This window comes from Elephantulus edwardii, unplaced genomic scaffold, assembly GCF_000299155.1.
Source record: "Elephantulus edwardii isolate Elephantulus edwardi_28Jun2011 unplaced genomic scaffold, EleEdw1.0 scaffold00054, whole genome shotgun sequence".
In the NCBI taxonomy this organism is placed as follows: Eukaryota; Metazoa; Chordata; class Mammalia; order Macroscelidea; family Macroscelididae; genus Elephantulus; species Elephantulus edwardii.
The window spans coordinates 13,832,751-13,859,872 of NW_006399804.1; the positions used below are offsets into that span (position 1 = coordinate 13,832,751).

General features: G+C 37.8%; 1 protein-coding gene across 1 annotated transcript in view; it reads right to left on the reverse strand.

Annotated features, from left to right (window-relative positions):
- Positions 1-1,085: 1,085 nt before the first annotated feature.
- Positions 1,086-27,122, reverse strand: part of MPP7 (membrane protein, palmitoylated 7 (MAGUK p55 subfamily member 7)) — a 151,360-nt gene continuing 125,323 nt past the window's right edge. The window contains exons 11-15 of the mRNA XM_006887090.1: positions 10,804-10,884; positions 5,789-5,882; positions 4,402-4,510; positions 2,698-2,841; positions 1,086-1,265 (exon numbers count right to left, since the gene is read on the reverse strand). Of these exons, the coding sequence (XP_006887152.1) occupies positions 1,086-1,265; positions 2,698-2,841; positions 4,402-4,510; positions 5,789-5,882; positions 10,804-10,884 (608 nt within the window). The remainder of the gene's footprint in view (positions 1,266-2,697; positions 2,842-4,401; positions 4,511-5,788; positions 5,883-10,803; positions 10,885-27,122) is intronic.

Consider the following 27,122-nt stretch of genomic DNA (forward strand, 5'->3'; position numbering starts at 1 on the left):
CTAGTATTTTGAACTATAAAATTCATTTCCTAATGATCAGTAGTATGAAGAAAAAGGAAAGATCCCATCTAAATATTTACATTATAAAGTTCTTTAAAAAACTTCTTTTTAAATGGCAAGGTTAGGGTGGTACCTGGTCAGTGTTAGATAGCACTTTAATGATAAACAACATTACAGGTTTTCTAAAATACATCTTAGTGATCAAGGATGTATTTTTTTTTCCCAAATGACATTTTCTTAACCACACCAGTAATGTGTCTTTTATGCTATAAATACATTTTTATAATTTATTTGGAAAATTCAAAGGCAGCTAAAGAAAACCATTTCAGGGATTCCAGAATGTCCTCTTAGGATTTATAAATAAAAATGACCACTACTTACCACTAAGATACCACCATTCTTACTGAGAGTAACATCCCAAGGAAAGGTTTTAAAGTTTACGTGCATAATAGTTTTTAAAAGTCTATCTGACCTTCCTAAATATTTGTTGAGTCACTGAAATGTACTCAAGGATGTTTCAAGCTATAATGTGCAAGTGACTTACTCAAGGGAAATTTTCAGTAGTTTCCTTAAAGAAAGCTTTTGAAATGCACACACTGTCAACACCTTAAGCATATGTAAGAAAAATCTCACATCTTCAATGAAAGGACCTCTTCTTAGTGCCAGTCCAGTTAAATCTGTGATGATCTGCCTAGAAAATAGAGTAAATGTCCTATCTCTGTGGAACTATTAGTATCTTCAAATGCTAGCATGCAAGCTTGATAGCATCCAAAAGAGCACGGAGCTTCCTTCGTTCTTTTGTCTCTTATTGCTTCTCTTTAGTGCACTCATGTTAGAGAGTGAACTATATTAGAGAAAACCAGATGGCTCAAAGTTGTACTTAGAACATAGTACTGTACACATTTTGATCTTGGAACAATACACACATCAGACTTGAAAAAAGGCTGTGAAAAGATAGAAACAAAACTGACATGGGACATTAAGGACAGTGATGTGGACTGTAAAAACCCTACCACCAAAATGGTAACTGAATTTATGTTAATCATGCAGTCTTTAGAAAAGCAGGCTATGGTGCTTCTCCTCAGTTATGAGTGAAGCCAGCTCACTGGGATCCAATGGGTATCTGTCTCTAATTTGTCAAAAGTTGTTTTGAGCTCGTTGAAGGCCATGGTGAGATCATCATTTACTATAATCTTGTCAAAAAGATGACCATATTGACTTTCCATTATCTGTGCAGACTGAATCATTTCTTGAAAATCTTCTTCCTACAAAGGGAAGTATTTTTAAAATTGGTTAACCAAGCAATGACATCACTTCATATCAATGCAAACATTTTACAGCTGGATTACCTAATGCTGTCTCATGTTCATTCCTTCACCTGAACCAGAAATGAAAATGACTCTCTTTTACCATGAGTTCCCTGGCAGTCACAATTTTTTAAGTAACATCTTTCTGATTTGCTCCTAACTGACTGCTCTGACAAGACCAAATCTTCTACCTTCTCTGAGTATCTGGAAAATCAGTCACTAACTTAGCATAATTGAGATATTTCTTTATTAAAATAGGCGGTGACAGGACTGTTTATGCTGACATTCTGACCAGTTGCATAACAGCCAGCAACTTATACACCACTTTTTCACAGTTGGACGCATTTATAAAAAGATAGTTACCATGCCCTCCCTACTGCCCTCAGAAGTGGTGCAGGAGCCATTCACACTCACCTTTTTTAAACCAATAAGTATTTTAGTTGGCTATATTAGTCAAGACTATATAATTATATGCATAAACTTAAGTGAGCCAAATCCTAAGAATATGTTACCATTTATTATCTGGAAAAAATATACCCTTTCAATTTATAAATAGTATACAATAAAACCCTTTATATTCAAACATACTGAAATAATTTCAAAGTCCACATTTTGATGTCACGTAAAATTTCACAATAGAAAATTTCACTTCACTGTTAATTATGAGCACGGAATAATGAACATCATGATTATATCTAGTCAGCATGAGTGTACTTTGTATTTTTTTTTAGCGGGGAAGATTTATCAAGTACTGGGAATGAAATGTTTGCCTTTTAGTTTTGATCCAAAGGTAGAGTATATTATTTTGAGACAAAAGAAAAAAACAGAATGAAAAGCTTTGCCAGAAGCAATTATAGTCATTAGCATTCCACAAACTCCATCCCTAAACAGAAATATTACTGAATAACAATACAAGTCTTCTTGCACTCTCTTAAATCTGATTATTAATGCATGGGGATAAATAAAAAAGGCAAATTATGTTTTTTACATTTAGACTTCTAGTTTTCACGAGTAATAGTAACTGACTTGGGCATATTTCCCCCTTTTGCTTTAAATAGAAAGCAAGTCTGAAACTAATTGGTAGGAGTTTTATAACAATGAATAGTCCTCAAAAATATTCATATATATATATATATATATATATATATGATACTACACATTTTTGAGTGAATTTCCTATGAAGATCTATAGATGTGCAAAAGGCAATGCTAGTGCAAGCATTCAAAATGTACATAGGTGCAATCATTCAAAACATACATAGCAAAACACAATTCTATCTTTTCCAGATGTTGGCTCACAACATCAAACACTGCAGCTTTTCCAAGGTGGCTGCCTCCACACACCTGCTTCAAGCTTTGCTTACATATTATTGCCAACCATCGCCACTTACTGTAAAGGGTTTGGCAGCTCCTTGGTCATCTCTGCTTGAAATAATCTTTGCATTTTTTCTGGTCTCCCTTAAACGTTCTATTGAAGGAGGCTTTATAAATATCACATAGGGCTTAAATTCTAGTGTCCTTAAATGCTTTACTGTCTGCAAGGAAAAAAAAAATACCCAACACTGTATTTATAATATTATGAGCTAGTATACAACAACATGGTATTTTCTGAGGAAATCCTTAAGATATTTTTAATTAAGGTCAGTGGGTTTTTCCTGTGTTATTGTTCAAGGTAATGTTGACAATTAAATGCAATAAAGAACTCTGAAAAGTGGCCTGGAGAATGGAAGCCGCATTTACAAATACTTTGAAATGTACTATAAGTAATGGTGAACAGAAGTGGCTAACCATGCTATGAAATGGATTTTTATAATTGCTCAAAGGGTGTTGGCTGGTACATAGAAAGTCTTCTATACATATAAATACTGCAATCGTCAACTCAAACTTTTTCCTTGCCACCTTTCTGCTCTTCAGAGTTCCTGTAAAGGGCTGGTTCCAACTCACTATGAAGGTATCAATAGTCTCTTATCAAATATTTCACATTGTTCAGTCTTTACTCATCTATAATCAAGAGTGATTGCTAGTAAGGGGGATTGGTGTTTTTGTTTGTTTTTTTAAAACTTATAGGGAAGAACCTGTCTAGAATATGAATAATTCCACTGAAAAGTTACTAGGTAGAGAGGCTGTGTGTAAACATGAAGAAAGTGTGAAAGTAGTGGTGAGGGCTGGGTAAGGAAGGCTAGAAGCACATTTGAGGTAACTGCAGTGACAACCCTGGTAACACAGGGGGGTAAGGGTTCAGCTGTTAACCACATTTATACTGGTTCCAAGCTACCAGCCACCCTGTAGTAGAAGTGAGATGAGGTAGGCCTCTGCTGTAAAGATGTTCAGCCTCAGAAACCCCGCAGGGTAGTTCTATTATCTTCCTGAGTTGATTACAGTTCACCAGCAGAGTTTCTTCACAAGAATTCTTCCACTAATTGTGGGTGTCTGGGTCAGGAGTCAACTTGCCTGATAAGCTTTGGTACCCTTACACTCCAGATTTCTCTGAAGGGATGTAGGGGCTTCTCCTTGCCATTTTGGCACTTGGAGGTTATAAGTAGGGCACATCCCCATGGTGAATCTGTGGTTTGAGTGAAAAAAGGCTGAGGGCCATTCTTTATTGGAGGATAGGTGGCATGAGAGAACTCGCTAGTTTCACTCTCAGACAATGTCAGGCCAGAGTGAAAGGCAAAGCCAGACCAATGGCTGCTCGTTCATTATAATTCCTGTGAGATGCTATTCAGGCTTCACTGATTGGTTGACACTCCTAAGATACACTTAGAACGATAAGGTTAATTGTTAATGTTATAGGCACTTAAAATAATAGTGCAAAATGTTTTTGTTAAAAAATACAAGATATTTAGCACTCATTGTACTTGACAAAACTAAACAGAAAACAGATCTTTCGGCATCGCTCCACTTTTAACTAAAGGCTATTTTCTGAATACAAAAAGGCTTTTTATTATATTTAAATGCTTTTGTAATCTTAGAAAAACCATTTATGTGCCCAAAGTGATTAGACTTTAAAAGTACCCCACGCTGAAATCCTCTCATGAAGTGTAGTAGATGACAAGGGCCAGAAAGGTGGTGAATAGTTCATTTCTTTTACTTACATGAGGTTGAACATCCAACAGGCAAACTTTGTTTTTAGCTAGCACTGACCGAACTGAATCTATACTGGTGCCATAGTAGTTGTTTTTATATTCTCCATATTCAATAAACCTGCATATAATGAGAGACATTATGAGAATTATTTGTGACTTGACAAAAAATTATAATTAGCCAAGTATAGGATATGTATTTTAAGAACTTCAGAATGTCAGTTTTAAGAAATATTCTATTTTATATTTTCAAATCAGTAGCACTTGCTTGTATTACACTTAAGCCGAAAAAAAGTACTATGGTCCAGCCATATACTCTGATGCTTTCCATCACCTCTTTTTTAGAACTAATGCAATGCAATAAAACAGGGAATAAGCCAAACAATAGAAACTACTGAAATTTCATTGCACAATTCAGAATAACTAAGCTTGGCTTAGAAATAGAGGAGGAGCGGGTGGCGGGCCAATGGAGCCAGGGCAGCCGATTATGTGCTATAAAAACACAATGACTGGCCAAACGAGAAAAAAGCATTTTGATGTTTCAATAAAATACCACATTAAAACACACATTACTCTCTGATACCCTAAAATATTCATGGTTAAGTAAACTGGTAACCTGGTGGGGTGGGGAAAAAAGCAGCCTAGTGCTAGCTATAAGACTCTGCATAAGCAAGATCACTAATAATATTTTAGCTTCATGAAGAGGCCAATGAGAGAAAAGTAATGTGTACGGTGGAGACTATGATAGAATTCAAGAGATTAATACCACTTGCCACTGAGTTGATTCTTTATGGTGATGCTCTGTGTGTCAGAGTAGAACTGTGTTCCATAGGGATAAATTATAGTTAATTATTTTTTAAAATAAGAGGAGAGGATGGGTAGGGGAGAAATCACAGGGTTGCACAATTTGGTGGGTGGAGGGGCTAAAGGAAATGGGGGACTGGAAAAGATAGGATAATGGTGGGCATAGTCCAATGGTGATTAATTAAAACATAATGCATGGGAATGATTGTATGAAACAATATGAATGAAGAATAGTGTGAAACACAGTGAGAACCAACATAAAATAAAAAATTTTAAAAACCCATTCTATTTAGATTATATAATAGGATTCAATCAGGGAGGTTGAAGACCATAGTGATTTGCTAGCCACCTTTCCTCCCTCTACAAAATAATTATTTTATGTTTCACTTAACAGAAATGCAGAAGGTCAGGTTATCAGATGTGAGAAATGAAAATGGATAGACATTAAGAACCATACTGTCATCATTTTACTGCTCTATAATTAAAAATACACCACATTTCTAAAGGAGGGAAACGTCCAATTGTCTAAAATGGAATAAATGGGCACATGCTTAAAAACCAGTCACACAAACATTTTTTTTGTATTTCCACATACTTGTTATTTTGAACATCAGTCTCAAACAAATGCTTGGAAATGAAGATGTATTCAACGCCATCACTCTCCTGGCTTCTTCTCGCTCTGGTAGTGTCTGCGGTTTAATTTATAAAGAGTTAAGAAAACCCACACCAGTCACCTTAAGGAAAATTTACAAAAGAAATCATCAAGTGTATTTGATTAAAGTTTTTTAAAAAGTAACTTAGAGTAATAAAATAAAGTGCCATTAAGCCACACTTTGATGTTAAGACTATATTAATTCAAATATGGATTCAATATTAAGTTGCACTGTGTCTGTGCTCTTAGCCCTTATATTTTCATAACTTTTAAAAATACTCCTTAAATGGCATTCCTGCAACCTTTTGAGAAAGCACCATACTGCCTTCCATAGTGGTTGCACCATTTTACAATTGGTGGGAGTGTAAAATAGTGCAACCACTATGGAAGGCAGTATGGCGATTTCTCAAAAAGTTTCAAATAGAAATATCATTTGACCCAGCAATTCCACTACTGGGAATATACCCCAGAGAAACCACAACCACCATCCAAGCAGATATATGCACAGTCATGTTTATCAAGGCTTTGTTCACAATAGTAAAGAGTTGGAAACAACCGAAGTGCCCATCAACAAACGAATGGATATTGAAGCTCTGGTATATTCACACAATGGAATACTATGCTGCTTTGAAAAACAAAGAACTCATGAAACATTATACAAAATAGGTGACCCTGGAGGACATTATGCTGAGTGAAATATCTCCGTCATGAAAGGACAAATAATGCCACTGTTGTAAAACGGGACTGACATCGGGGTTAGGGGGAGGCTGAGAAAGATAGGATAAATTATGTACACTGCATGAGGGAGAGAACTGTTTAAAAGGGATATATGATTATTGTCATGACAGGATTCCAGAACAAAGGTTGCACAGAGGAGTGAACTTGGGGGAGAGATTGTATTACGATGAAAGAATTTTTCTTTTACTTTTTAAAGAGAAGCGCAAACTAGGGGGAAGGGTGGGTAGGGAATAAAGTGCAACAATGAATGAATGGAAATCCAAAGTCTCTGTAAACTCATTAAAAATTATTATTATTATTATTAATGATAATAAATCATCTTATAAAAGGATGACAGAAAAAAATACTCCTTAAATGAAAATAGTATTTCAACCCTTGGAAAAAAAAATCTTTATTTTTCAAGTATTATGCTATTATCCTTATTTGTCTGTATTGAAGTAACTCCATGTAAGGTAAACTGCATTTGTCTTACTATCTTCGGTAACTGGTACATAGTGAGGTCTGCCTTCAACATTTTGTTTTTGTAACAGAATGAAGGCAATGACTTCTATGTGCTATTTGCTCCTCCTTTGTCAAGTTACAAACATCCTCTTTTAGAATATAATTGACCTTCCAACCTTTAATTAAGAATGTTTTTGCACCAAGAGTTACTGCTCTTCTTTGTGTAAAAGTCTTTCTCACAGAAGCAGAACAAAGTCCTGATAAATTTCATTATATCATAAAAACCAGGGATACGTTATACAGCAGAAAACTTGACTATGCATGAGAGAGGTTACATCCAGTAGGATGTCCTGTTTAGAGTTTGGGCTAACTTCCTTTTCTACGAACTTAAATTGCTGTTTGCTGGAGTTTCCTTTAGCAAACAATGGTGTTAGGTGCTGTCAAGTCAGCTTCAACCCACAGCAATATAAAGAAACCCTGTCCAGCCCTCTGCCATTCTCATCACTGCTGTGCTAAGCCCACAGCTACATCAATTCATCAATCTTCTCTTTTTTCTGACCATATACCAGGCATGATTTCCTCCACCAGGGACTCTCATAGCATGCCTGAAGGATGTGAGATGAAGTCCCACCATCCTCCCTTCTGAGGAGTATCCTAGCTAAACTTCTTCCAGTAGTTATGTACAGTCAAATCAGAACCGACCCATCGTTGGCCCTCCGGCAAATTTTCAGAGGCAATAAATCTCACAGGAGGGGACTGTCCATCCCTCTCCCACAGGGCAGCTGGTAGGTTTGAACAGTGTACCTCTGCACTGGAGCACAACTCCTTACCAATAAGCCAACAAAGGAATAATAGCATAGTAAGCTTTGAACAAATATTGCTGAAACCAAGATTAAGAATTTCTTAGGATATAATTTGTTATCTATTAATTTGAGAAAAGAAAGGAAAATAAAACAAAACCCCCCAAAATCCCAAAACCACTGTCTTCACTCATTTCTAATGACAAAACACTTTGAATCAATACTCTGTGTATAGAGTCTTCTTGGAGGTTTACAAGATAACATTTGGAACCACATTAGGGAATGTATTAGGAACAATACATTCATGAATTTACCAAATACATTTAAAAAGAAACAGGTCTGTGTCTCACACTCAGTCTGAATGATCCAGTCTGACATCTTGTCACTGATGGAGAATTTCTGCATACAACTGCAAGGCTGTACATTATACAAAGTTGTTAACACTAGGAAATCCTGACGTTAGTAAGATGAAAATACTGGCAGGTGAGTACACTGCCACAGCTCACTGTCTGAACACACTGTGCTTACAGCAAGACAGACGGGAAACACGCTCCGTCCCGAAAGGCAATAAAATCCCAGAATAACTGTCAGGGTGAAAAAGGTTAAAACCATCCCAAACCTTGTATTTTTTTTCCAAATGGGTACTTTCTAATCTTGTGATTTTAGAAATGACAGCTAAGACATCCTATGAACTCTAGAACCTGAGGGTTATGAAGGTGTGATATATGCCTATCATGTCCACTTTCCTTGTTCTCATCATGAAAATACGACTTCTGTAACTCTTCATGAGAAGCTGTACAAGTGATTAGCAGATGGGATTGCAGTGACCAGGTTCCAGACTACAAGGACTTTGGAATTCATCAAGTGTTTGGTATCTACTACATTATCTTTTAAAAACTACTTTTTTTATTAAGTGACTTCCGAAGGCTGATTACGTGAAGTCTTTTAGATTTGTTGATAACCTAGAGCTTGAAAACAATATTAATGCTGTTTATCAAGAATAAGATTTCTCACAGGTAGAAGCAAATAAAAAAATACGGGCTGGCTCTTCCCACTAGATGACTGTTATAGGTCAACTGGGGAATCTTGTTAAAATGTAGATTCTGAGTTCTTATCTCTGAGGTGGGACATGCAAATTCTCAGTGGGGTTGGGGGGAAAACTGAAATGAAACGGTGGTTCCCAATTCTGCATAGTCTTTGTTTCAAATCCAGGTTTGACTGTCACTTGTTGTTGTACTCTGAATAAGTCAAAGTATCCTTTCAACCTCTATTTACTTCTCTGAGAAATGGAGCTATTCATATTCACCTTATAAAAGGATTAAGAAATTTAAGGCACATTAAGGAGATGAAGACTCAGTAGAAAATATTTCCTTATATCTGCCTCCTATCCTCTAGATCTCCTTTATAAATTGCTTACCTGCAATCCTAATATTCTAGAAAACTATCTCATTACATATGTTAGAGAAGTAAATGATTAACTTTTTTTTTGTTGTTTTTAAATAAAGAAACCTATTTCCACATTTTTCCTTTACTTTCATCTCTGTTGGTGGAAACCAGCAATCCTATAACTTATGGCCGAAAAGTATTACAAACAATAATTTGGGAAAATGTAGTAACAAGAAATAGCTTTGAGGTAATAGAAAACTATGATTCTAAAATAAAGTTGAGCTCTTCCAAAACTAAAGAACATTGCTAAGGGCAATACACAAATGCATTTTTTTCTCTCACATTTAACAGTGCTAAAACCACTTGAAAAAGCCAACATTGCAATTTAGCCTTTTAGACGGCTTTCCTAACATCAACATATTAAGTAGTCAAATGGCATTTATTCTGGAGATCAAAATGCTTCCAACATCACATTTCATTTGTAAGAATGCCTGAGAAAACAACTTTTATAAAACTAGATCTAATTCTGTGTACTGAAAAGAAACCTGCCATATTTAGATTGTATGCCAATGAAAGTCCCATTTAACACTACCTGCCAATTACTACATATAAAAAATAATTAAGAAAGGTTTATGTCCTAAGAAGTCTCCTTCCTCTCTCTGTGACTTGGTGAAAAACTCTGGAAAACATTAGGACTTATTTTAGGAAACAGAATACTAGCAAAATTTTTCTTTAAAAATTTGTTAAAGACACTTTGATGTCGTATGTGCACTAAAATACACCATGAGAATATGAGAGCAAGGAAGCTTTGATTATCAAACAGCCTGCTAATAATCAGCTGTGCACACCACAGCTAGCCCCTTAACCTCTTGTGTCTCAGTTTTCTTCCCAGAAAAATAGTCAAGATCATTGTCATGGAGTCAGAACCAACTCATAGCTGACTCTCCAGCAGGTTCTCAGAGGCTGTAAATTATGAGAGGAAACGGCTTATCTGTCTCTGCAGCTCCCTACAGACTATGCCATTAGAGCTCCCACTAAAATACAGACATCACAGAGTACCTCCCCCAAATTCCCCACTGTTCCAGTGATGGTGCTGACTCAAGGTGAACCTCCACTGGGTTTCTTAAGCTGGAAATCTTCATGGCAGAAGATGGATTGTCTTGCTTCTCTGGAGCAACTGATGGATTCAAATCACTAACCTTTCAACCAACGGCTGGCTACCTCACACGTTACTTCACCAGGGCTTCATATAGAGGCCACCCCATTTCAAAACAATTTACTGCTGTTGTGTCAATTCTGACTCAGTGACTTTGTAGGTTAGAGTAGAACGGCCTTGGGTTTCCGAGGCTGGAGCAGACAGTCTCATCTTTCTCTGAGAGTAGGTGGTGAGTTCGAATCACTAGCCTTTCAATTAGCAGTGGGATATTTAGCCTACTAGCACACCAGGGTGCTCCTGTCATGATATGCAGCATAGATTTATTATATGGTCCAGGTGAGTAAATTCTTAGACGCTGCTTGGCACCATACCTGCTATGGAAAGGAATAGCAATGATGGTCAGTAGTAAGAGTGGAGGAGAACAGTAAAGGACTTACGTGGCACTGTCACGCCATAGTGCTGTGTGTCACTGATCAGCAGCTTTCTTTTCAGTTCATTTAACCCTACTCCTACAGGGCCTGAAAAAAAGATGATAATGCAGAGTCATTAACAAATAAAACACCCATAAAACATTTCCGTAACTGACACTAATCAGTCCATGAAGATTGACCAAGAACACAATTCCAACTGTATATCTCAACTCTTCATATACATCTCAGTGCAGGACAATGAATATGGATGGCAGAGAATCAGTGTCTTTGAACTGTGGTGTTATAATAGAGAACTGAATATCCCATATTGCCAAAAGAACAAAAGTGTCTACAGTGGAGAAGTACAGCCAGGGAGCTCTTTAGAGGCAAGGATGGTGAAACTTCCTCTCACATGCTTTAGACATGCTGTCAGGAGAGGACAGGCTTTGGAAAGGACATCATGCTGGGAAAGATGGACGGTCAGAGAAAGACTTCCCACAAGATGGTTTGGCACAGAGACGGTAACAACGGGCTCGGGCATCTCAGGGAGAGTAAGGCTCAGATCTTTTGTTCAAAAGATGGTGGTCAACTTGATGACACCTAATAACAATTCCAAAGGATAACCTCTAGTTAAGCTGTACACAGGGAGTTGCTTTTTTAATCTTTACATTTCAATTCTGACATTTCCTTTATTTATTTATTTTTAAGGTTAGAAATACTGTGTTTTCCATGCAACAGTGTTAGTGCAAAACCCTGGCTCAAGGTGACTCAGATCTGACCCTTCCCTGAGAGACTCTGGGGGAGTTTGTAGAGGCTGTAAGCTGTATGGGAGGAGACAGTGCACCTTTCTGGCTGGTGGATTCCTGCCAGCAGAGGTGCTCTCTGGGTTAGCAGCACAACTCTGTGTGGACTATTACCTAAACTAAAAAGAAAAAAAGAAAGAAACTGCATTACCAAGGGATGGTACTCACTAAAACTTGAAAATTTGGTTTACATTACTTAAACAGTGGTAATTTTGAATGTTTTAGATTCTAATAAAAGAAAATTACTGAACTTTGATTTTGGTGGTAAAGAAAATTATGCTTTTACAAAATTTTCAAAATCAGCCTCTGCATTTACATTTGCCAAGTCCCTCCTGGTATGCTGTATGTTTTCACTGGTCTTTGGTGCTATTGTTACAAATGGCCACTTCATTGATTCTGACTACCGGGACCCCGTGTGTGCAGAGCAGAAGTCCTCCACAGGGTTTTCAATCCCTGTGGCCTTTAAGAATCAGATCACCATGCCTGTCTTCCAGGCAGTCTTTGGGTGGGTTTGAACGGGCAGGTTAGAAGATGAGCCCTTAACCATTTGTACCCAACAGACTGTAAGTTCTGAGAAAACAGGGACTCTATGTACCTTTTCAACAACTGCTTCCCTCGCTCATAAACAGCCGGTACTTTTTAGTTTTATTTCTTGAAATTGGACTCAATAATTATACTGTTGTCGAGATAATATGATTTTTTGAATGAGCCAAAGGCATGAGAGTTAAAGTTAAAAAGCACTTGTGCTGAAGATTTGCATTTAATTAGGTGACAAGCTCAAAGTCAGGAATGGAAATTGGTAGACCTCACTTTAAACTTGTTTCTCTTGAGATGGACTGTGATTTCATAGAGAGGACAGGGCCAGGGTGCTGTGAATGTAATGACAACTGGGTAAACACTGAAGCTGTAAGACTAGAGCAGGCGGGTAAGGGAAAAGGCGGGGCGGGGGGGGGGGGGGGGGGGGGGGGGGGGTGCGGCACGGATTGCCTGTCCACTCTATGCCAGACATAATATAGGGCTTGATGTACTTTATCTTCTCTTCTCCAGAGGTACAAAAATAAGTCAGTGTAATATTTAAACCTTACTCATCAAAACAAACAAAGCATTCAACAAAAACAAGAAAGAATTGTCTGTGTAGTGTATCTCTCATTGTTGCCAAATTGGAAATGACTCATAACGGAGTCGCCAGTGAGTTTTCCAAGGCTCCAAAGAGCCTGGAAGAAGAATGCCTACCTTTCTCCCTCAGAATGCCTGATGAATTCGAACCACCAGAGAGGGGCCCTATTGGGTTAGCAGCACAATTCCCTAGAGACTACACCAGTATAGACATAAACTCGACAGGTGCTCAAAGAAAAAAGATAAAAAAGTAAACAAAAAAATCTTTCAATAATGAACCTGGGCTGCTAATATTCCCTCAAGGCACCAGAGACTGAGAGAAGCAATTTGAACCTACTGTTCTGTCAGTAAGCCTCAGCTCTGAAGCGAAGCCCACAATGAAAGATGCTTTGCTGAGTATGATTCAAGTGTTTAGGGCTTAACAAATGTTTTCTATTACCTCGTATGGTGGTCTAGAGAGTATGGAGCTGTGCTGCCAACCCAATAGCAGGCAAACATACTAGTTGCTCTGTGGGAAAAAGATGGGCAATCTCCTCCTGTGTAATTTACAGCCACTGAAAACCCCCCTGGATGGTAAGCTATGGATCAGTTCTGATTTGATGGCAATGAGTTATTGAGTACCCAGGCAGAAAAACAGTATTTTAACCCAAGGTGGGGGGAAAGGAGAGACCACCTAGTTGTATCTGAGTAAGCATGAAAATGTTTCATCTTTTTAAAATTTATTCTAAATTTGACAATTCTTAATTTTTAAAGAAATTTTAAAATTCTTTAAATTTTAAATTGAAATTTAAATAATTTTTTTAATTTGACTATTCTTAAATTTTTTGCCCCTTATGCAATATAGTCTCTTACAAAGGAATTAACTCCACTCTGAAGGAGCTTTGGTGGTGCTGTGGTTAAGGAATTTGGGTGCTAACAGAAAAGGTAGGGAATGTAAATTCACCAGCTGTTCTGACGTAAAAACTGAGACAGCCAGCTTCCGTAAACATACTACAGACTCGAGAACCCCAGGAGGCAGCTGTTCTCTGCCCTGTGGGGTCCCTGGGAGCTGGAACTGACCCAATGGCAGTGGACCCTGGTTGTCGGTAGTGGCAAATTATTTTATTGAAAAGTACTCCCTGTGTTAGACTAGTTGATATAATTAACTTTAAAGGTTGAAATAACCTCACCGAAAGTTTAAAATAACGACTAACATAATTTCGATCATCCTTCCAAAAGATTTCCAAGAGAACCCACAAACAGAATTTTTCTCTGACAGGCCCTTGGACCAGCTCTGCCACCTGCATTTGAGAAACCCCAGTGTTTGTGGTCTTTGGAACTTGATCTTAAGACACAGAAGTTAGATCCTTACTCCTTTTTTATTTTTTCTTATTAATTTTAATGAAAGTTTACAGAGACTTTGGATTTCCATTCATTCATTGTTGCACCTTTCTCCCTGCCCTACCTACCCAACCGCAGTTCGTTCTTCTCCTTTAAAAGTAAAAGTCTTTGTTTGTTATACAATCCCTCCACGCCAAGTCCACTCCACTATGCAGCCTTTGTTTTAAAGAGTAAAAGAAAAATTCTTTCATTGTTATACAATACCTCCCCCCAAGTCCACTCCACTATGAAACCTTTGTTCTGGACTCCTGTCATGACAATCATACCTAATCACGTAGCCCTTTTAAACAGTTCTTTCCTTCATCTGTTTCAATGCAGTATACATAATTTATCCTATCTTTCTCAGTCTTCCCCCAAGCCCAATGTCAGTCCCGTTTTACAACAGTGGCACTATGCAGAATTTGTCCTTTCGTGATTGAGATATTTCACTCAGCACAATGTCCTGCAGGGTCACCCATTTTGTATGATATCTTAAGAGTTATTTGTTTTTCAAAGCAGCACAGTATTCCATTATGTGAATATACCAGAGCTTCAATATCCATTCGTTTGCTGGTGGGCACTTGGGTTGTTTCCAACTCTTTACTATTGTGAAGAAAGCCATGATAAACATGGATGTGCATATATCTGCTTGGGTAGCAGTTATGATTTCTTTAGGATATATTCCCAGTAATGGAATTGATGGGTCAAATGGTATTTCTATTTGCAACTTTTTGAGAAAGCGCCATACTGCCTTCCATAGTGGTTACACCATTTTACACTCCCACCAACAGTGAATAAGGGTTCCAGTTTCTCCACAACCTCACCAGCATTTGCTGTTTGCTATTCTGTCAAATTTTGCTATTCTTACTGGGGTAAGATGATATCTCATAGTTGTTCTGATTTGCATCTCTCTTAGAGCTGGGGATTTTGAACATTTCTTCATGTGTTTGTTGGCCATCTGAATGTCTTTGGTGAAGTGTCCTTACTCCTTTTCTGCATCCTTCCTCTACAGTTCAGCAGGTAATTTCAGGGATAAAAGCAGGCTCAGCGTCACTGACACCCTCTCCCCTCAGCAATGGAAAGGACTCATTTCCCCTTCAATCTATAAGCTTCTGTGATAACTGGCAAAGCATATTTACAGATATAAATATCAGGCTATTCTGTAGTTTGTTCTCCATTGTGCCTGCTAATGACAAAGAGAATCAGAGAAGGATACACGGACAATGGACTTTGGGACACTAGAAAGGATGGTGACAGAGAAAGGACTTCCATGTGGCAGAGTAAGTGCACCTGGTTTGTGTGCATAATCCCTGAGCCTCCAAAGTGTAAGGTTGTAGGAAAAGGTGTTACTGCATTCATGCTACAGGTGAGAAAGCAGAGACACAGAGAGGTTAAGTACTTTCCTGAGATTGAACATCTGGAGTGTGGCGGAGCTGGCATTCACAGGCCCCTGGCTGACTCAGGGTATGCGCATTCTTTCCAGTCTACCTGTCACGGTATTAGAAGAATGCTGGTAAAATCTAACTCAGGTACACTGTGCTCTGTAACTTCATGGAGCCTTTCAGCCCCAATTTTGAGCTGTCTCACACTTTACATAATGGTGATGGACTGTGACACGGGCAGAGACTCAGGCTACAAAAAGGGACAGCCATAAGGGTGATCTCTAAACTCATTCTATGCACAACCTCTGAGAAGTCTAAAATGGATTTCATTAAGATGATGCACAAACCAGGCCTGGTCAACATGCATAGGACATGTCTGTCAGGATTCCTGCTTAATTCAGGACCAAGGAAAATAAAATACAATGATGAGATGTGAACAAATGCCCCCAAAGCACATTTCAAAAACAATTTTGTTTTTGGAATTCAGACAGTGGACAAAGTCAATGTGCTTACTAGCTTTAAAAAGAAAATAGAAGCCTACTTTTATTCAAGTAAAAAATGTAAGTATTTATCTCCTTCATTAAAAGAAAGTCCTAAGAATTTACAAGATTACTTTGGGTGCAAACCCTAGAAATAAAGAATCAAGACATATATCAATCCCCATTAGCTGAAGTTTGTGGGGGGGGGGGGGATGTAATGGCTGGGTAATTAGATAGAAAGGCCTGTTACTTTTAATTTTTTTGTATGCACTTAATTAGTAGTATTCACTCCTTAGTGAAAGTATTAAATGTGTTATGTGTAAGTTTATAGAAATGATTTCATTTATTTCACAGAAAAACAGATCCTAATTTGGCTGTTCATGAAGTATAGTATTGCTTCTATTTTAAATTTTGCATTTAAGAAATATTTCATTTAAGGAAATCATCAATTATGTGCCAACTAGATTGTTTTACTTTTATCCTTAAGTAGATGGAAAAACAAATATACATGCTTAAATATTGATTTAAACAGAAGGACTTAGGCACAAATAACACATTTTCCCCAAATACCCCTTAGCTCTGCTATCATCATAATCTTGGTGGTGCAGCTGCTAACTGAAGGGTCGATGGCTTGACCCCACTGGTTGCTCCCTGGGAGAAATGATTTGTGAGTGATTTGTGATTCTCTAAAGCTTACAGCTTTTTGAAATCCTCTGAAGCAGTTCTATCTTAAAGTGTTGCTACATCTTTGAATTGACTTGATGGCAATGGGTTAGAGTCATAATTACTAGAAGCTGTGTACTTTCATTGTTAAATTTTCATATTTTTTATCTAAGTCTACAAAAATGTGTGTTTATGATGTATAACGACTTTATATATGGAAAGTAAGAAATATATTTCTATTAAAATGCCAGCTAGCCCAATGTAGTTTCAAAATTAATTTCTAGTTTATGCATAAATATTGGCCTCAGAAAAATCTAATTGCAGAATCTGAAATGTACATATTGTTGCTGGGTGCTACTGACTCGAGTTCTTCAGCATCACAACTCAAAGTGATACCTTTGAGCAGTGATGTTGGAGAAGAGTACTGAATATTCCACGGACTGCCAAAAGCACAGACAGATATGTCTTGGCTAAAGTGCAGCCAGGGTGCTCTAGAGAAGCAAGGATGAAGCAATGTCATCTCACATTCGGTATACTGTTAGGAAAGGCCAGTCCTTAGAGAAGTATATCATGCTTGGAAAGGAAGATGGTCAGCAAAAGAGAGAAAAATAATCAACAAGATGGACTGACACAGTGACTATAATAAGGACTTGAGTATATCAGGGATGGTGAGGGATGCAGAGCATAGGACAGTGTTGAAATCCATTGTTCACAGTGTTGGCACTCAACAACTGTATATGTGAAAAACAAAAAGATGAGTAGGGAAAGATTTGAGGTGTTAAGACTAAGGACAATGACTAAAGTAATGTGTCAAAACCACAAACGCTCTGAAATGTTTTAAAGTAGCAGTGATTTAAAAAGTATTCTTATCTTTTATGCTCACTGGCAGTACATATACTAAAATTGGAACAATACAGAGAAAATTAGCATGGCTCCTGGACAAGGATGACATACAAATTAAGATCAATAATCTAATTATAAAATGGACAAAAGACATGGAAAGACTTCACAGAGGAGGACATTCAGATGGCTAACATACACATGAAGAAATGGTCAAAATCACTGGCAATAAGAGAGATGCAAATCAAAACCACAATGAGATACCATTTCACCGCAGTAGCAATGACAAAGTATAGCAGGGCAACAAGCAATAAATATGGGAGAGGATGTAGTACACTGTTGGTGGGGTTGTAAAATGGTACAACCAGTCTGGAAGAGAGTTTGGCATTTCCTCAAAGAGTTAAACACAGAAACTCCATATAACCCACCTATTCTGCTACTGGGCATATACCCCAAGGAAATGAGAACTTACACACAAACAGATTTGTACACCATTGTTCATAGCAGTGTTATTCACCATGCAAATGGAAACAGTCCAAATGTTCAATTAGAACCCAATGGATTGAGAAATTGTGGCACATTCACACAATGGAATACTATGCAGCACTCAGAAGCAATGATTTTAAAAAGTACTACATAACAGAGAACTGCGTGAAGTGAAGACTGGATTTAGAAGAGGCCATGGCACTAGGGATATTATAGCTAATGTCAGATGGATCTTGGCTGAAAGCAAAGAGTACCAGAGCAATGTCTGTCTGTGTTTCATTGACAATGCAAAAACATTTTTGTGTGGATCACAACAAACTGTGGCTGACTTTGAGAGGAATGAGAACCCCAGGACACTTGATTGTGCTTATGCAAAACTTATACTTGGACCAGGAGGCAGTGGTTAGAACAGAGCAAGGAAACACTGCGTGGTTCAAAACTGGGAAGGGTGTGCATCAAGGATGTGTCCTATCTCCATAGCTTTTCAATTTATATGTGGAACAGATTATCCGGGAAGCTGGGCTCTAAGAAGGAGAAGTGTGGCATCAGGATTGGAGTTAGAATTATCAACAATGTGTGTTATGCAGATGACACAACCCTGCTTGCCAAGACTGAGGAGGACCTGAAGCACTTGCTGCAGAAGGTCAAGAACTGCAGACTTCAATATGGATTGAAGTTCAATGTCAAGAAAACAAAGATTCTCACCACTGGGCTGACTGGCAGCATCATGATAGATGGTGAAGAGATTGAGATTGTCCACAGCTTCAGTTTGCTTGGCTCTACAATCAACACTCCTGGTACCAGCAGCCAGGAAATTAAAAGATGAATTACACTGGGAAAGTCTGCTGTCAGGGACCTCTCCAAGTTACTAAGGAGCAACGGTGTCAGTCCAGAGACTAAGGTGTGCCCGATAAAGGCCATGCTTTGCCATTACTTGCTATGCTTCAAAGAGCTGGACAATGACTAGGGATGACAGAAGGAGAGTTGATGGTTTTGAGCTTTTGGTGCTAGAGAAGAATATTGAATATACCATGGACTGCTAGGAGAACAAACAAGTTTATCCTGAAGAGGGTGAAGCCAGGCTGCTCCTTGGAGGCAAGGATTCTGAGGCTTCATCAGACATACTTTGGACATAATGCAAGGAGGGACCAGTCTCTGGAAAGGCAGTCATGCTTGGGAGGGTGGAAGGACTGCGCAGGAGAGGAAGACCCTCGATGAGATGGACTGATTCTGTCACTGGGGTAATGGGGATGGGAGACAGTGAGATTGGCAAGGGATAGGGCAGGATTTAGGACTGTTGTACATAGGGTCTCTATGAGTCACAGGAGACTTGACAGCACATAACAACAACAACAACATAACTTGAGAGAGACTGTAGAGTATTATGCTGAGTAAACTAACTCAGTCTGATAAGGAGAATACTATAGAAAACCATTATTGTAAGAATACAAGGCTAACTAGTAAAACATTTATGGGAGCTCAAGGGGACAAAGGATGGGGTTGGAGGAGTGAGGATGGGTAGGGGCAAAACCACAGGGTTGCACAGTTTGGTGGGTGGAGAGGGTGAAGGAAATGGGAAGGACCTGGGTGAAAAGACAGAGTAATGATGGGCAAGGTCCAATGGTGACTAATTTTGTAAAACATAATGCATGAGGATGATTGCCTGAAATACAATGTTAATGAAGAATAGTGTGAAACACAATATATACAAATTTTGTAAGCAAGCTAATTTTTTAAAAAAAAGGTGAGAAGGACTCATATCTTTTTTTAAAAAATTGTTTGTGGTCATACTTCTCAGCATTGTATTTGTAGCCTCATCTACTTATATCCTGAATGACTCATTACTATATTCTGTAGGTAGATGCTGCTGAGTCCACTCTAACTCACAGTAAGCCCATATACAACAGAAAAACCCGCTGCCTGATCTTGTGACATCTTCATAATCTCTGCTGTACTAAGTCCACTGTTGTCACCGTGTCAGTCCATCTCATCATGGATCTTCCTACCCTTTGTTGACTCTTTTTATCAGAAAGACTGTTATTTAAAATTAACCAGCTGGACTCAGATTAGATAGGTGATCTCAATTTGGTTGGCATCCAAGCCACCATAGTCAGGTTCAAGTCAAACATGCCGCTTCTCTCCATTAGACCTGATCAAAGTGTTGACGTTGGCTATAGCAGCATCACAGAGCTTCACAGCTTGTCTGATCTGGTACTTGCTGGTCTTGACACCCACAATAAACACAAGACTGTTATTATCTTCTGTCTTCTTAATGGCTGGACTCAGTGGTTAAGGGGAACTTGATGACCACAGGGTGGTGAACATTGTTTCTGTTGAGGGTACTCTTCTGAGGTATCTCTAGAATCTCAACAGCTTCAGCCACCAGAATATGGGTGATGTTGTCCTTGAACACCTCTGTTTTAGCTTTAGTTTTAAGAGGGCTGGGGTTTCCTTTTTCACTTTTGATGCCATCTTCTTAAGAAAGTGAGCTCTACTTTGCCTCTACTTTGATCAACACCCATGGCAGCTGAAGCCAGGAAAGTGAGGAAGAGCAAGTGAATGAGAGGAAAACATTTAAACGATATGAATTGGTACAGTGGCTCTAAGACTGGGCTAAAATATGGTGAGGTCTGGAGGATGGCATAAGACAGGGCAGAGTTCCAATCTGTTGTACAAAGGGCCACTGTGAGTCATAGTGAAGCTGAAGGCACCTACTTCTTTCCCGACCTTCAGAGGCTTACTTCTCCTGCAAACCTGCCCAAAGTAGGTGAAATGATGTCTTTCTTCTAAGGAGCATTCTGGCTGCAAGTCTTCCTAGACAAGTTTATTTGTTCTACTGACGAATTATTATAGTCATGCACTGTTCTAATAAGTAGTATTCAAGGTTTGTCTAATACATAAATAGATGACTGAAGTTACAAATTCATTGTCAAAGGCTAGGGCCACAAACAGGATCCTTGGGTGGCACAGATGGTTAAACACTTGACTACTGGCTGTAAGGCTGGTTCAAACCTATGCAGAAGTGCCGCAGAAGACAGGCCTGGTGATCAGCTTCTTAAAGGGTACAGCCTGGAAAACCCTCTTGGCACAATTCTATGCTGCACCTATAGGGCTGTCCTGAGTTTGATGGACTTGTCAGTAACTAACAACTACTGTGAAAATAATTGTATTAAAATCAATGCAGGGAACTCTGGTGGCCTTGTAGTAAGAAGCTGCTCTGCAATCCCAAAAGCGCACAGTTCAAATCCACCAGATGCTCTGCTGGAGAAGGAGGGGCAATTTCCTCCTATACCAGTTAGATCCAATTCAACGGTACACAAAAAGGAAGGGGGGGAAAAAATCAATGCAATGTGGTCCATTTTTAAAAAATAACACCCATGTAATATATAAAAAATGACTATAAAGTAACTTTATTTGTAAATGGCCTGTTTAGAATTGAAGTTGTAGTTCTTCTTAGGGCTGATAAAATATTGTATTGAAACTTAACAATTTAAAGAAGGACAAGGAGTACACTGTGTGGCAAAAACCCCACAATGTTAAAGGATACAGTGCATATCATTTCTTAGGAGAAAAATTTAACAGAAAATGAGATCTAAGTGGGTAGACATGAACCAAACTATACAGTCAAGTAATAAAGCATAATGTATTAATGATTCATAAATGTATATAAACTATAAAATGTTATATCTGATATTCAATCATATTCATATTTTCAATATGGTAAGGAGAGGCTTGTATTGCTCTGACCAAATACTAATTGTTTACTCTATTTAGCACTCTGCGTCTTGGCACAACTACAAAAATGACACATTATTTGCAAGGTACTGACATGCACAAGGCTTTTCCTACGGGTTCACCTCCAGCATATCTGCACTGCTTAACTTGAAAATTCTTCCACATTTCCCCCTCAGACTTTTTATGGTACTGGCCAGACTTTTCACTCCTACTATCCAGAGAAAAAGATCAAAATTGACGGAGTCTGTAATAAATAGCCAAGCTGCTTTTGTTACCTGGGAAAAAACCCCACACCTATTCATTTGATTTACTGCAAAACAAATCAAGCAAAATCCCCAGGTATCGCCTGGATCAGACATAATGTCATAAAGAGTCTATTTATCATGTTGTAGCACCACTATTTTTGTTGCTCAAGGCATAAAATAAAAACAGTCAGGCTATTATATCTGACCCCATGATCTTAAAATGATTACTTTAGTGGGTGGCTCAATTTTTGGATTGGAAGGTTGCAAACCTGTTTATAAACCTACATTTTTAAAAATTCCCTGGAAATTGAACTGTATGTATATAAAATATAACAACTTAGAATTTCAAACAAGCCCTGACAAAGGTTTACAGTTTCTCTTCATAGAAAAAAATGGATGGAAAATTGTATTAATGCAATATCAATTTGTATGCTAAAAGTCAGAGAGAAAACAAAATGTGAAAGGGAAGTTCATGAAAGATTATCCAAAGAAGCTATTCGTGATAGACTTACAACCTCATTTCAACTTTATCAGAGCTATGACTACAGTGTCAGACAATTAAAACATCTAAATAAAACCATTTGACTCTCGATTTGCTAAGTTGCAAAGTGTTTAGATAACACCTTTACTGCTGAGTCTGCGTAAAATGGCATCATTTACTCCTGGTGAGATGCGCTTTACTGGCCAGATGTTCTACCTCCTCCAGATGTGCTCAGAGCACTAGACTGCTGTCTCCACCATCTGGAGACCCCATGGGCCCATCACCTGGAGACCAACAAGCTGTCACCTTCCTCTGTCTAGCACCAGGAGCTCCAATATCACAGGTGCTTTGCACTTAAACACTGCTTTCTAACTATATCACATGGGATTTCTTAAGCTCAACCAGAAGAGACCGGTGGAGCCACAGTTTCAGGAGGGCAACAGTCATCCTGCTCTGAGTTGACTACTGTTCCCAAGAGGGAAACACCAATATACAGCTCCTTCACAAAACATTGCCATAACTTGCGTCATTATATACTTACAACAAGCTAACAACTACTAAGACTCCCATAATGTCAAGAAAGCAGCAGTCTGCCTCAGTCATGAAAAAAACAACATAAACCTTCTCCTAAAAAAAGAAGACCCAATGAATACTGAAGATAGAGAGAACCAGAAGAAATATGCTGACGTGGAGTTATCTTTTTTCCTTTTTTTATCATTAATTTTAATGAAAATTTACAGAGACTTGGGATTTCCATTCATTTATTATTACACTTTTCTTCCTGCCCACCTCTCCTCCCAGCCCAGTACACGATGTGGAGTTATCGTAACAGTTACAGAAGATGATGCAATGATGGAATAATGGAAGTCATTAAAAGAGCAAATAATCCAAAGATAGCAATCCAGAAAGAAAAAAAATAATATTGATGAGGAGCAACTTGAACAACTATAAAAGAAAATGCAAGAAACAGAAGAAAGAATTGATAGTATAGATAAAGAGGTACAAGAACTTAAATTATCATCACAAGACAGAGAAGAAATACAGCACTAGAAATAACAGAAAAGCATGAAAATGCAATCCAGAATATTAAGACAAATGGCAGAAGTGTCCAATATGCTAATGGAACAAAAAAAGTAGAGCTGAAGAGATGGAACTGAGAGTCACTGAGATGGAAGACAAGAGCCACACTGGAAACATACTAGAAGAAAAACCAGATATGAGGAGACATAAAAATGTTTTAAAAAAACAACACAAAAAAACCAAACCCACACATTAGAATCATGTGGGATGACATCAAAAGGAACTGACATACACATGATTGGAATTCCAGAACATGGGTGTGACCCAAAAGTCACTGAGAAAATTGTGGAAGAAGTACTAGCAGAAAACTTTGCTGGTATTTTGAAGAACGAGGAAATCCACATTCAAGAAGCTTAGGGAACACCAAATAACTAGAACCGCCCAAAGGAACCATCAACACATATCATAGTCATGTTCTCCAAATTAAAAGACAAGGATAGAACACTAAAAGCAGAGCAAGAAAAACAAAGAACCTCCTACAAAGGGGAAACAGATTAAGTTCTGATTTCTCAGTGGAAATCATGTGAGCTAGAAGACAGTGGGATGGCATATACAGAAAGTTGAAAGAAAATAACTGCCAGTCAAGGATCCTATACCTAGCAAAGCTCTCTATCAAATATGAAGGAGAAATTAGATACTTTACAGAAAAGAAGGAACTTAAGGAATTTGTGAAAACAAGATCAAAACTACAAAAAAACCTTTAAGTGAAGTCTTTCACTTTGAAATGTCAAAGGAAAGGAGATTAGACCATAGTAAACAGAAGAAGAAACACAGCAAAATGGCAATGGTAAAACCTGGCCTGACAATAATCACGCTAATGTGAACGGACTAAATGCACCAATTGAGAGAAAAAGAGTAGCAGAATGGATTTTTTTTTTTAAAAAAAAAGCCCATCAATACATTGCCTACAAGAAACAAATCTAAAAAATGGAAAGACAGACTCAAAGGCTCGGGGGAAAATTATCAAGCAAATAGCAGCCACAGGAAAAGCAGGAGTGGCAATGTTAATCTCTGCTAAAAGACTTCAGAAAGAAAATCACCATAAAAGAGAAGTGCTTTACATATTGATTAAAGGCACAACATATCAAGAAGACATAACCTTGGTCAACATTTATGCACCAAATAAATGACAGACCAGCAAAATACATAAAAGAATGGTTAACAGAATTGAAGACAGAAATAACCAGCACAATAGTGGTAGAAGACTTCAGCACACCACTATCACCAGAGGATAGGTCAACTCAAAAGAAACTTAACAAAGATGCAGATATCTAGATCATAAATCAGACAACTCAACTGTATTCATGGTCTAGCACCTAATTAAAACTCAATTCACTTTCTTCTCAAGTGCACATGGTACATTCTCCAGACTCAATCACATATTAGGGCACAAAGCAAGCCTCTACAAATTAAAAAACAAAACAAAACAAAAAACGAACAAACAAAAAAACCAACAAAAACCCCCAAAACCCAACAACACTAAAATAATACAAAATATCTTCTCAGATGACAATGACCCATGTGGAAACTAAATAATTCTCTGCTAGAACATGATTTAATTATACAAGAAATAAATTTAAAAGTTCCTTGAAACAAATAAAAATGAAAATACAACATACCAAAACTTCTGGGATGCAGGTAAGGCAGTCCAGAGGGGATAGTTCATAGCAATAGGCACACACATAAAAAAGGAAGAAAGTGGAAAAAAAGCAATGATCTAACTCAACACCTTCATCAAATGGAAGAAGAACAACAAAATAATCCTACAGTTTCTAGAAAAAAAGGAAATTATAAGGCCAAGAGCTGAAATTAATAAAAGAGGGGAAAAAATGAAACCATCAATAAGACCAGGAACTGGTTGACAAACCACTAGCAAACTTAACAAAAGAAAATGAAGAGAAGACACAGATAAGAAATGATAGAGGTGACATCAACAGAACCAGATGAAATTAAATTGATAATATTGGAATACTATAAAGCTATACTCTGATAAATTCTAAAACCTACTGGAAATTGACATATTCCTTGAAACTATGTCCTATCCAGATTGACAGACAGATACAGAACACTTCACAGACCCATCACAAAAAAAAAAGAAATTGAACAGGTCATAAAAAGACTTCCCCATAAAAAAAGTCCTAGACCAGATGACTTCACAGCTGAATTCTACCAAACATTCAGAGAGGATCTATAACCAATTATACTTAAACGGTTTCAAATAGAAATAAATAAGGAACACTCCCAGAGTCATTCTATGAAGCAAGGATAACCCTAGTACTCAAAACAGGCAAAGATATTACCAAGAAGGAAAACTACAGACCAATATCTCTCATGAATATAGCTGCAAAAATCCTTAACAAAATTCTAGCCAACAGAATCCAAAAGCGCCTGAAAAATAATTCCTCATAAGAAAAACAATCAATGTAATTCATCATATTTATGTATCAAATAATAAGAACCATATGATCTTAGCAACTGATGCAGAAAAAGGCAGTTGACAAAATTGAGCAACCCTTCCTGATAAAGACACTCAGCAAAACTTGAGTAGAAGGGGATTTCCTAAACATAGTGAAAACTATATGCAAAACCAAGAGCCATTACCATCCTCAATGGACAAAGACTAAACCTATTTTCCTTGTGAACAGGGACCACACAAAGATGTCCACTCTCCCACTTCTATTCAATACTGTTTTGGAAGTGCTTATTAGGGCAATACGACAAGAGAAGGAAATAAAAGGTATCCAGATCGGCAAAGAGGTGGTTAAGCCATTCTTATATGAAGATGATATGACAGTGTACACAGAAAACCCCAAAGACTCAACAAAAAACTCTGTTAGAGCTATTAGACCAATTTAATAGAGTGGCAGGATATAAGATCAATATCCCAAAATCAGCTGGATTCCTCTACAGTAAGAAAGAAAAACTCATAGAAGGAAACCAAAAACACAAATCATTCACAATTGTTGTTGTTGATTGCCTTTGAGTCGAGCATGACTCATAGTAACCCTATGAACAAAAGGCCTGAAGCCTTTGTATAACTATCAACATTTATCAAAGTTCATAGACTTTCCAGAGGCATGTTGTTTAGGAAGTGGATGCTACTCCTGCTTCCAATCATTTACAATAACCAACCTCAATTTGAGATACTTGGGAGTGAACCTAACTAGAGATACAAAAGACTTATACACATAAAATTACAGAAATTTTGCGAGACACAATAAAAAACCTAAATAAATAGAAAAATGTCCCCAGTTCTTGGATAGGAAGACTCAATATTGTAAAAATGACAATCCTACCAAAAGCAATCTACATGTTCAATGCAATCCCCATACGCATACCAAATTCATTTTTCAAGAAGATAAAAAGGGAGACTGTCAAGTTTATTTGGAGAGGAAAGAGGCCCTGAATAAGCAAAGTACTTCTGAAAAACAAAAACGAAGTGAGAGGCATAGCACTCTCTGACCTCAAAATACTAATCAAAACAGCATGGTACTGGTACAATGACAGGCACATGGACCAATGTAACAGAATTGAGGTCTCAGAAATGGATGCATCTATCTATAGTCAACCGATATTTGACAAGGAAATAAAACCTATCAAATGGAGAAATGACAATCTCTTCAATAAATGATGCGGGTAAAACTGGACTGCTTCCTGCAGAAAGCTAAGGCAGGATC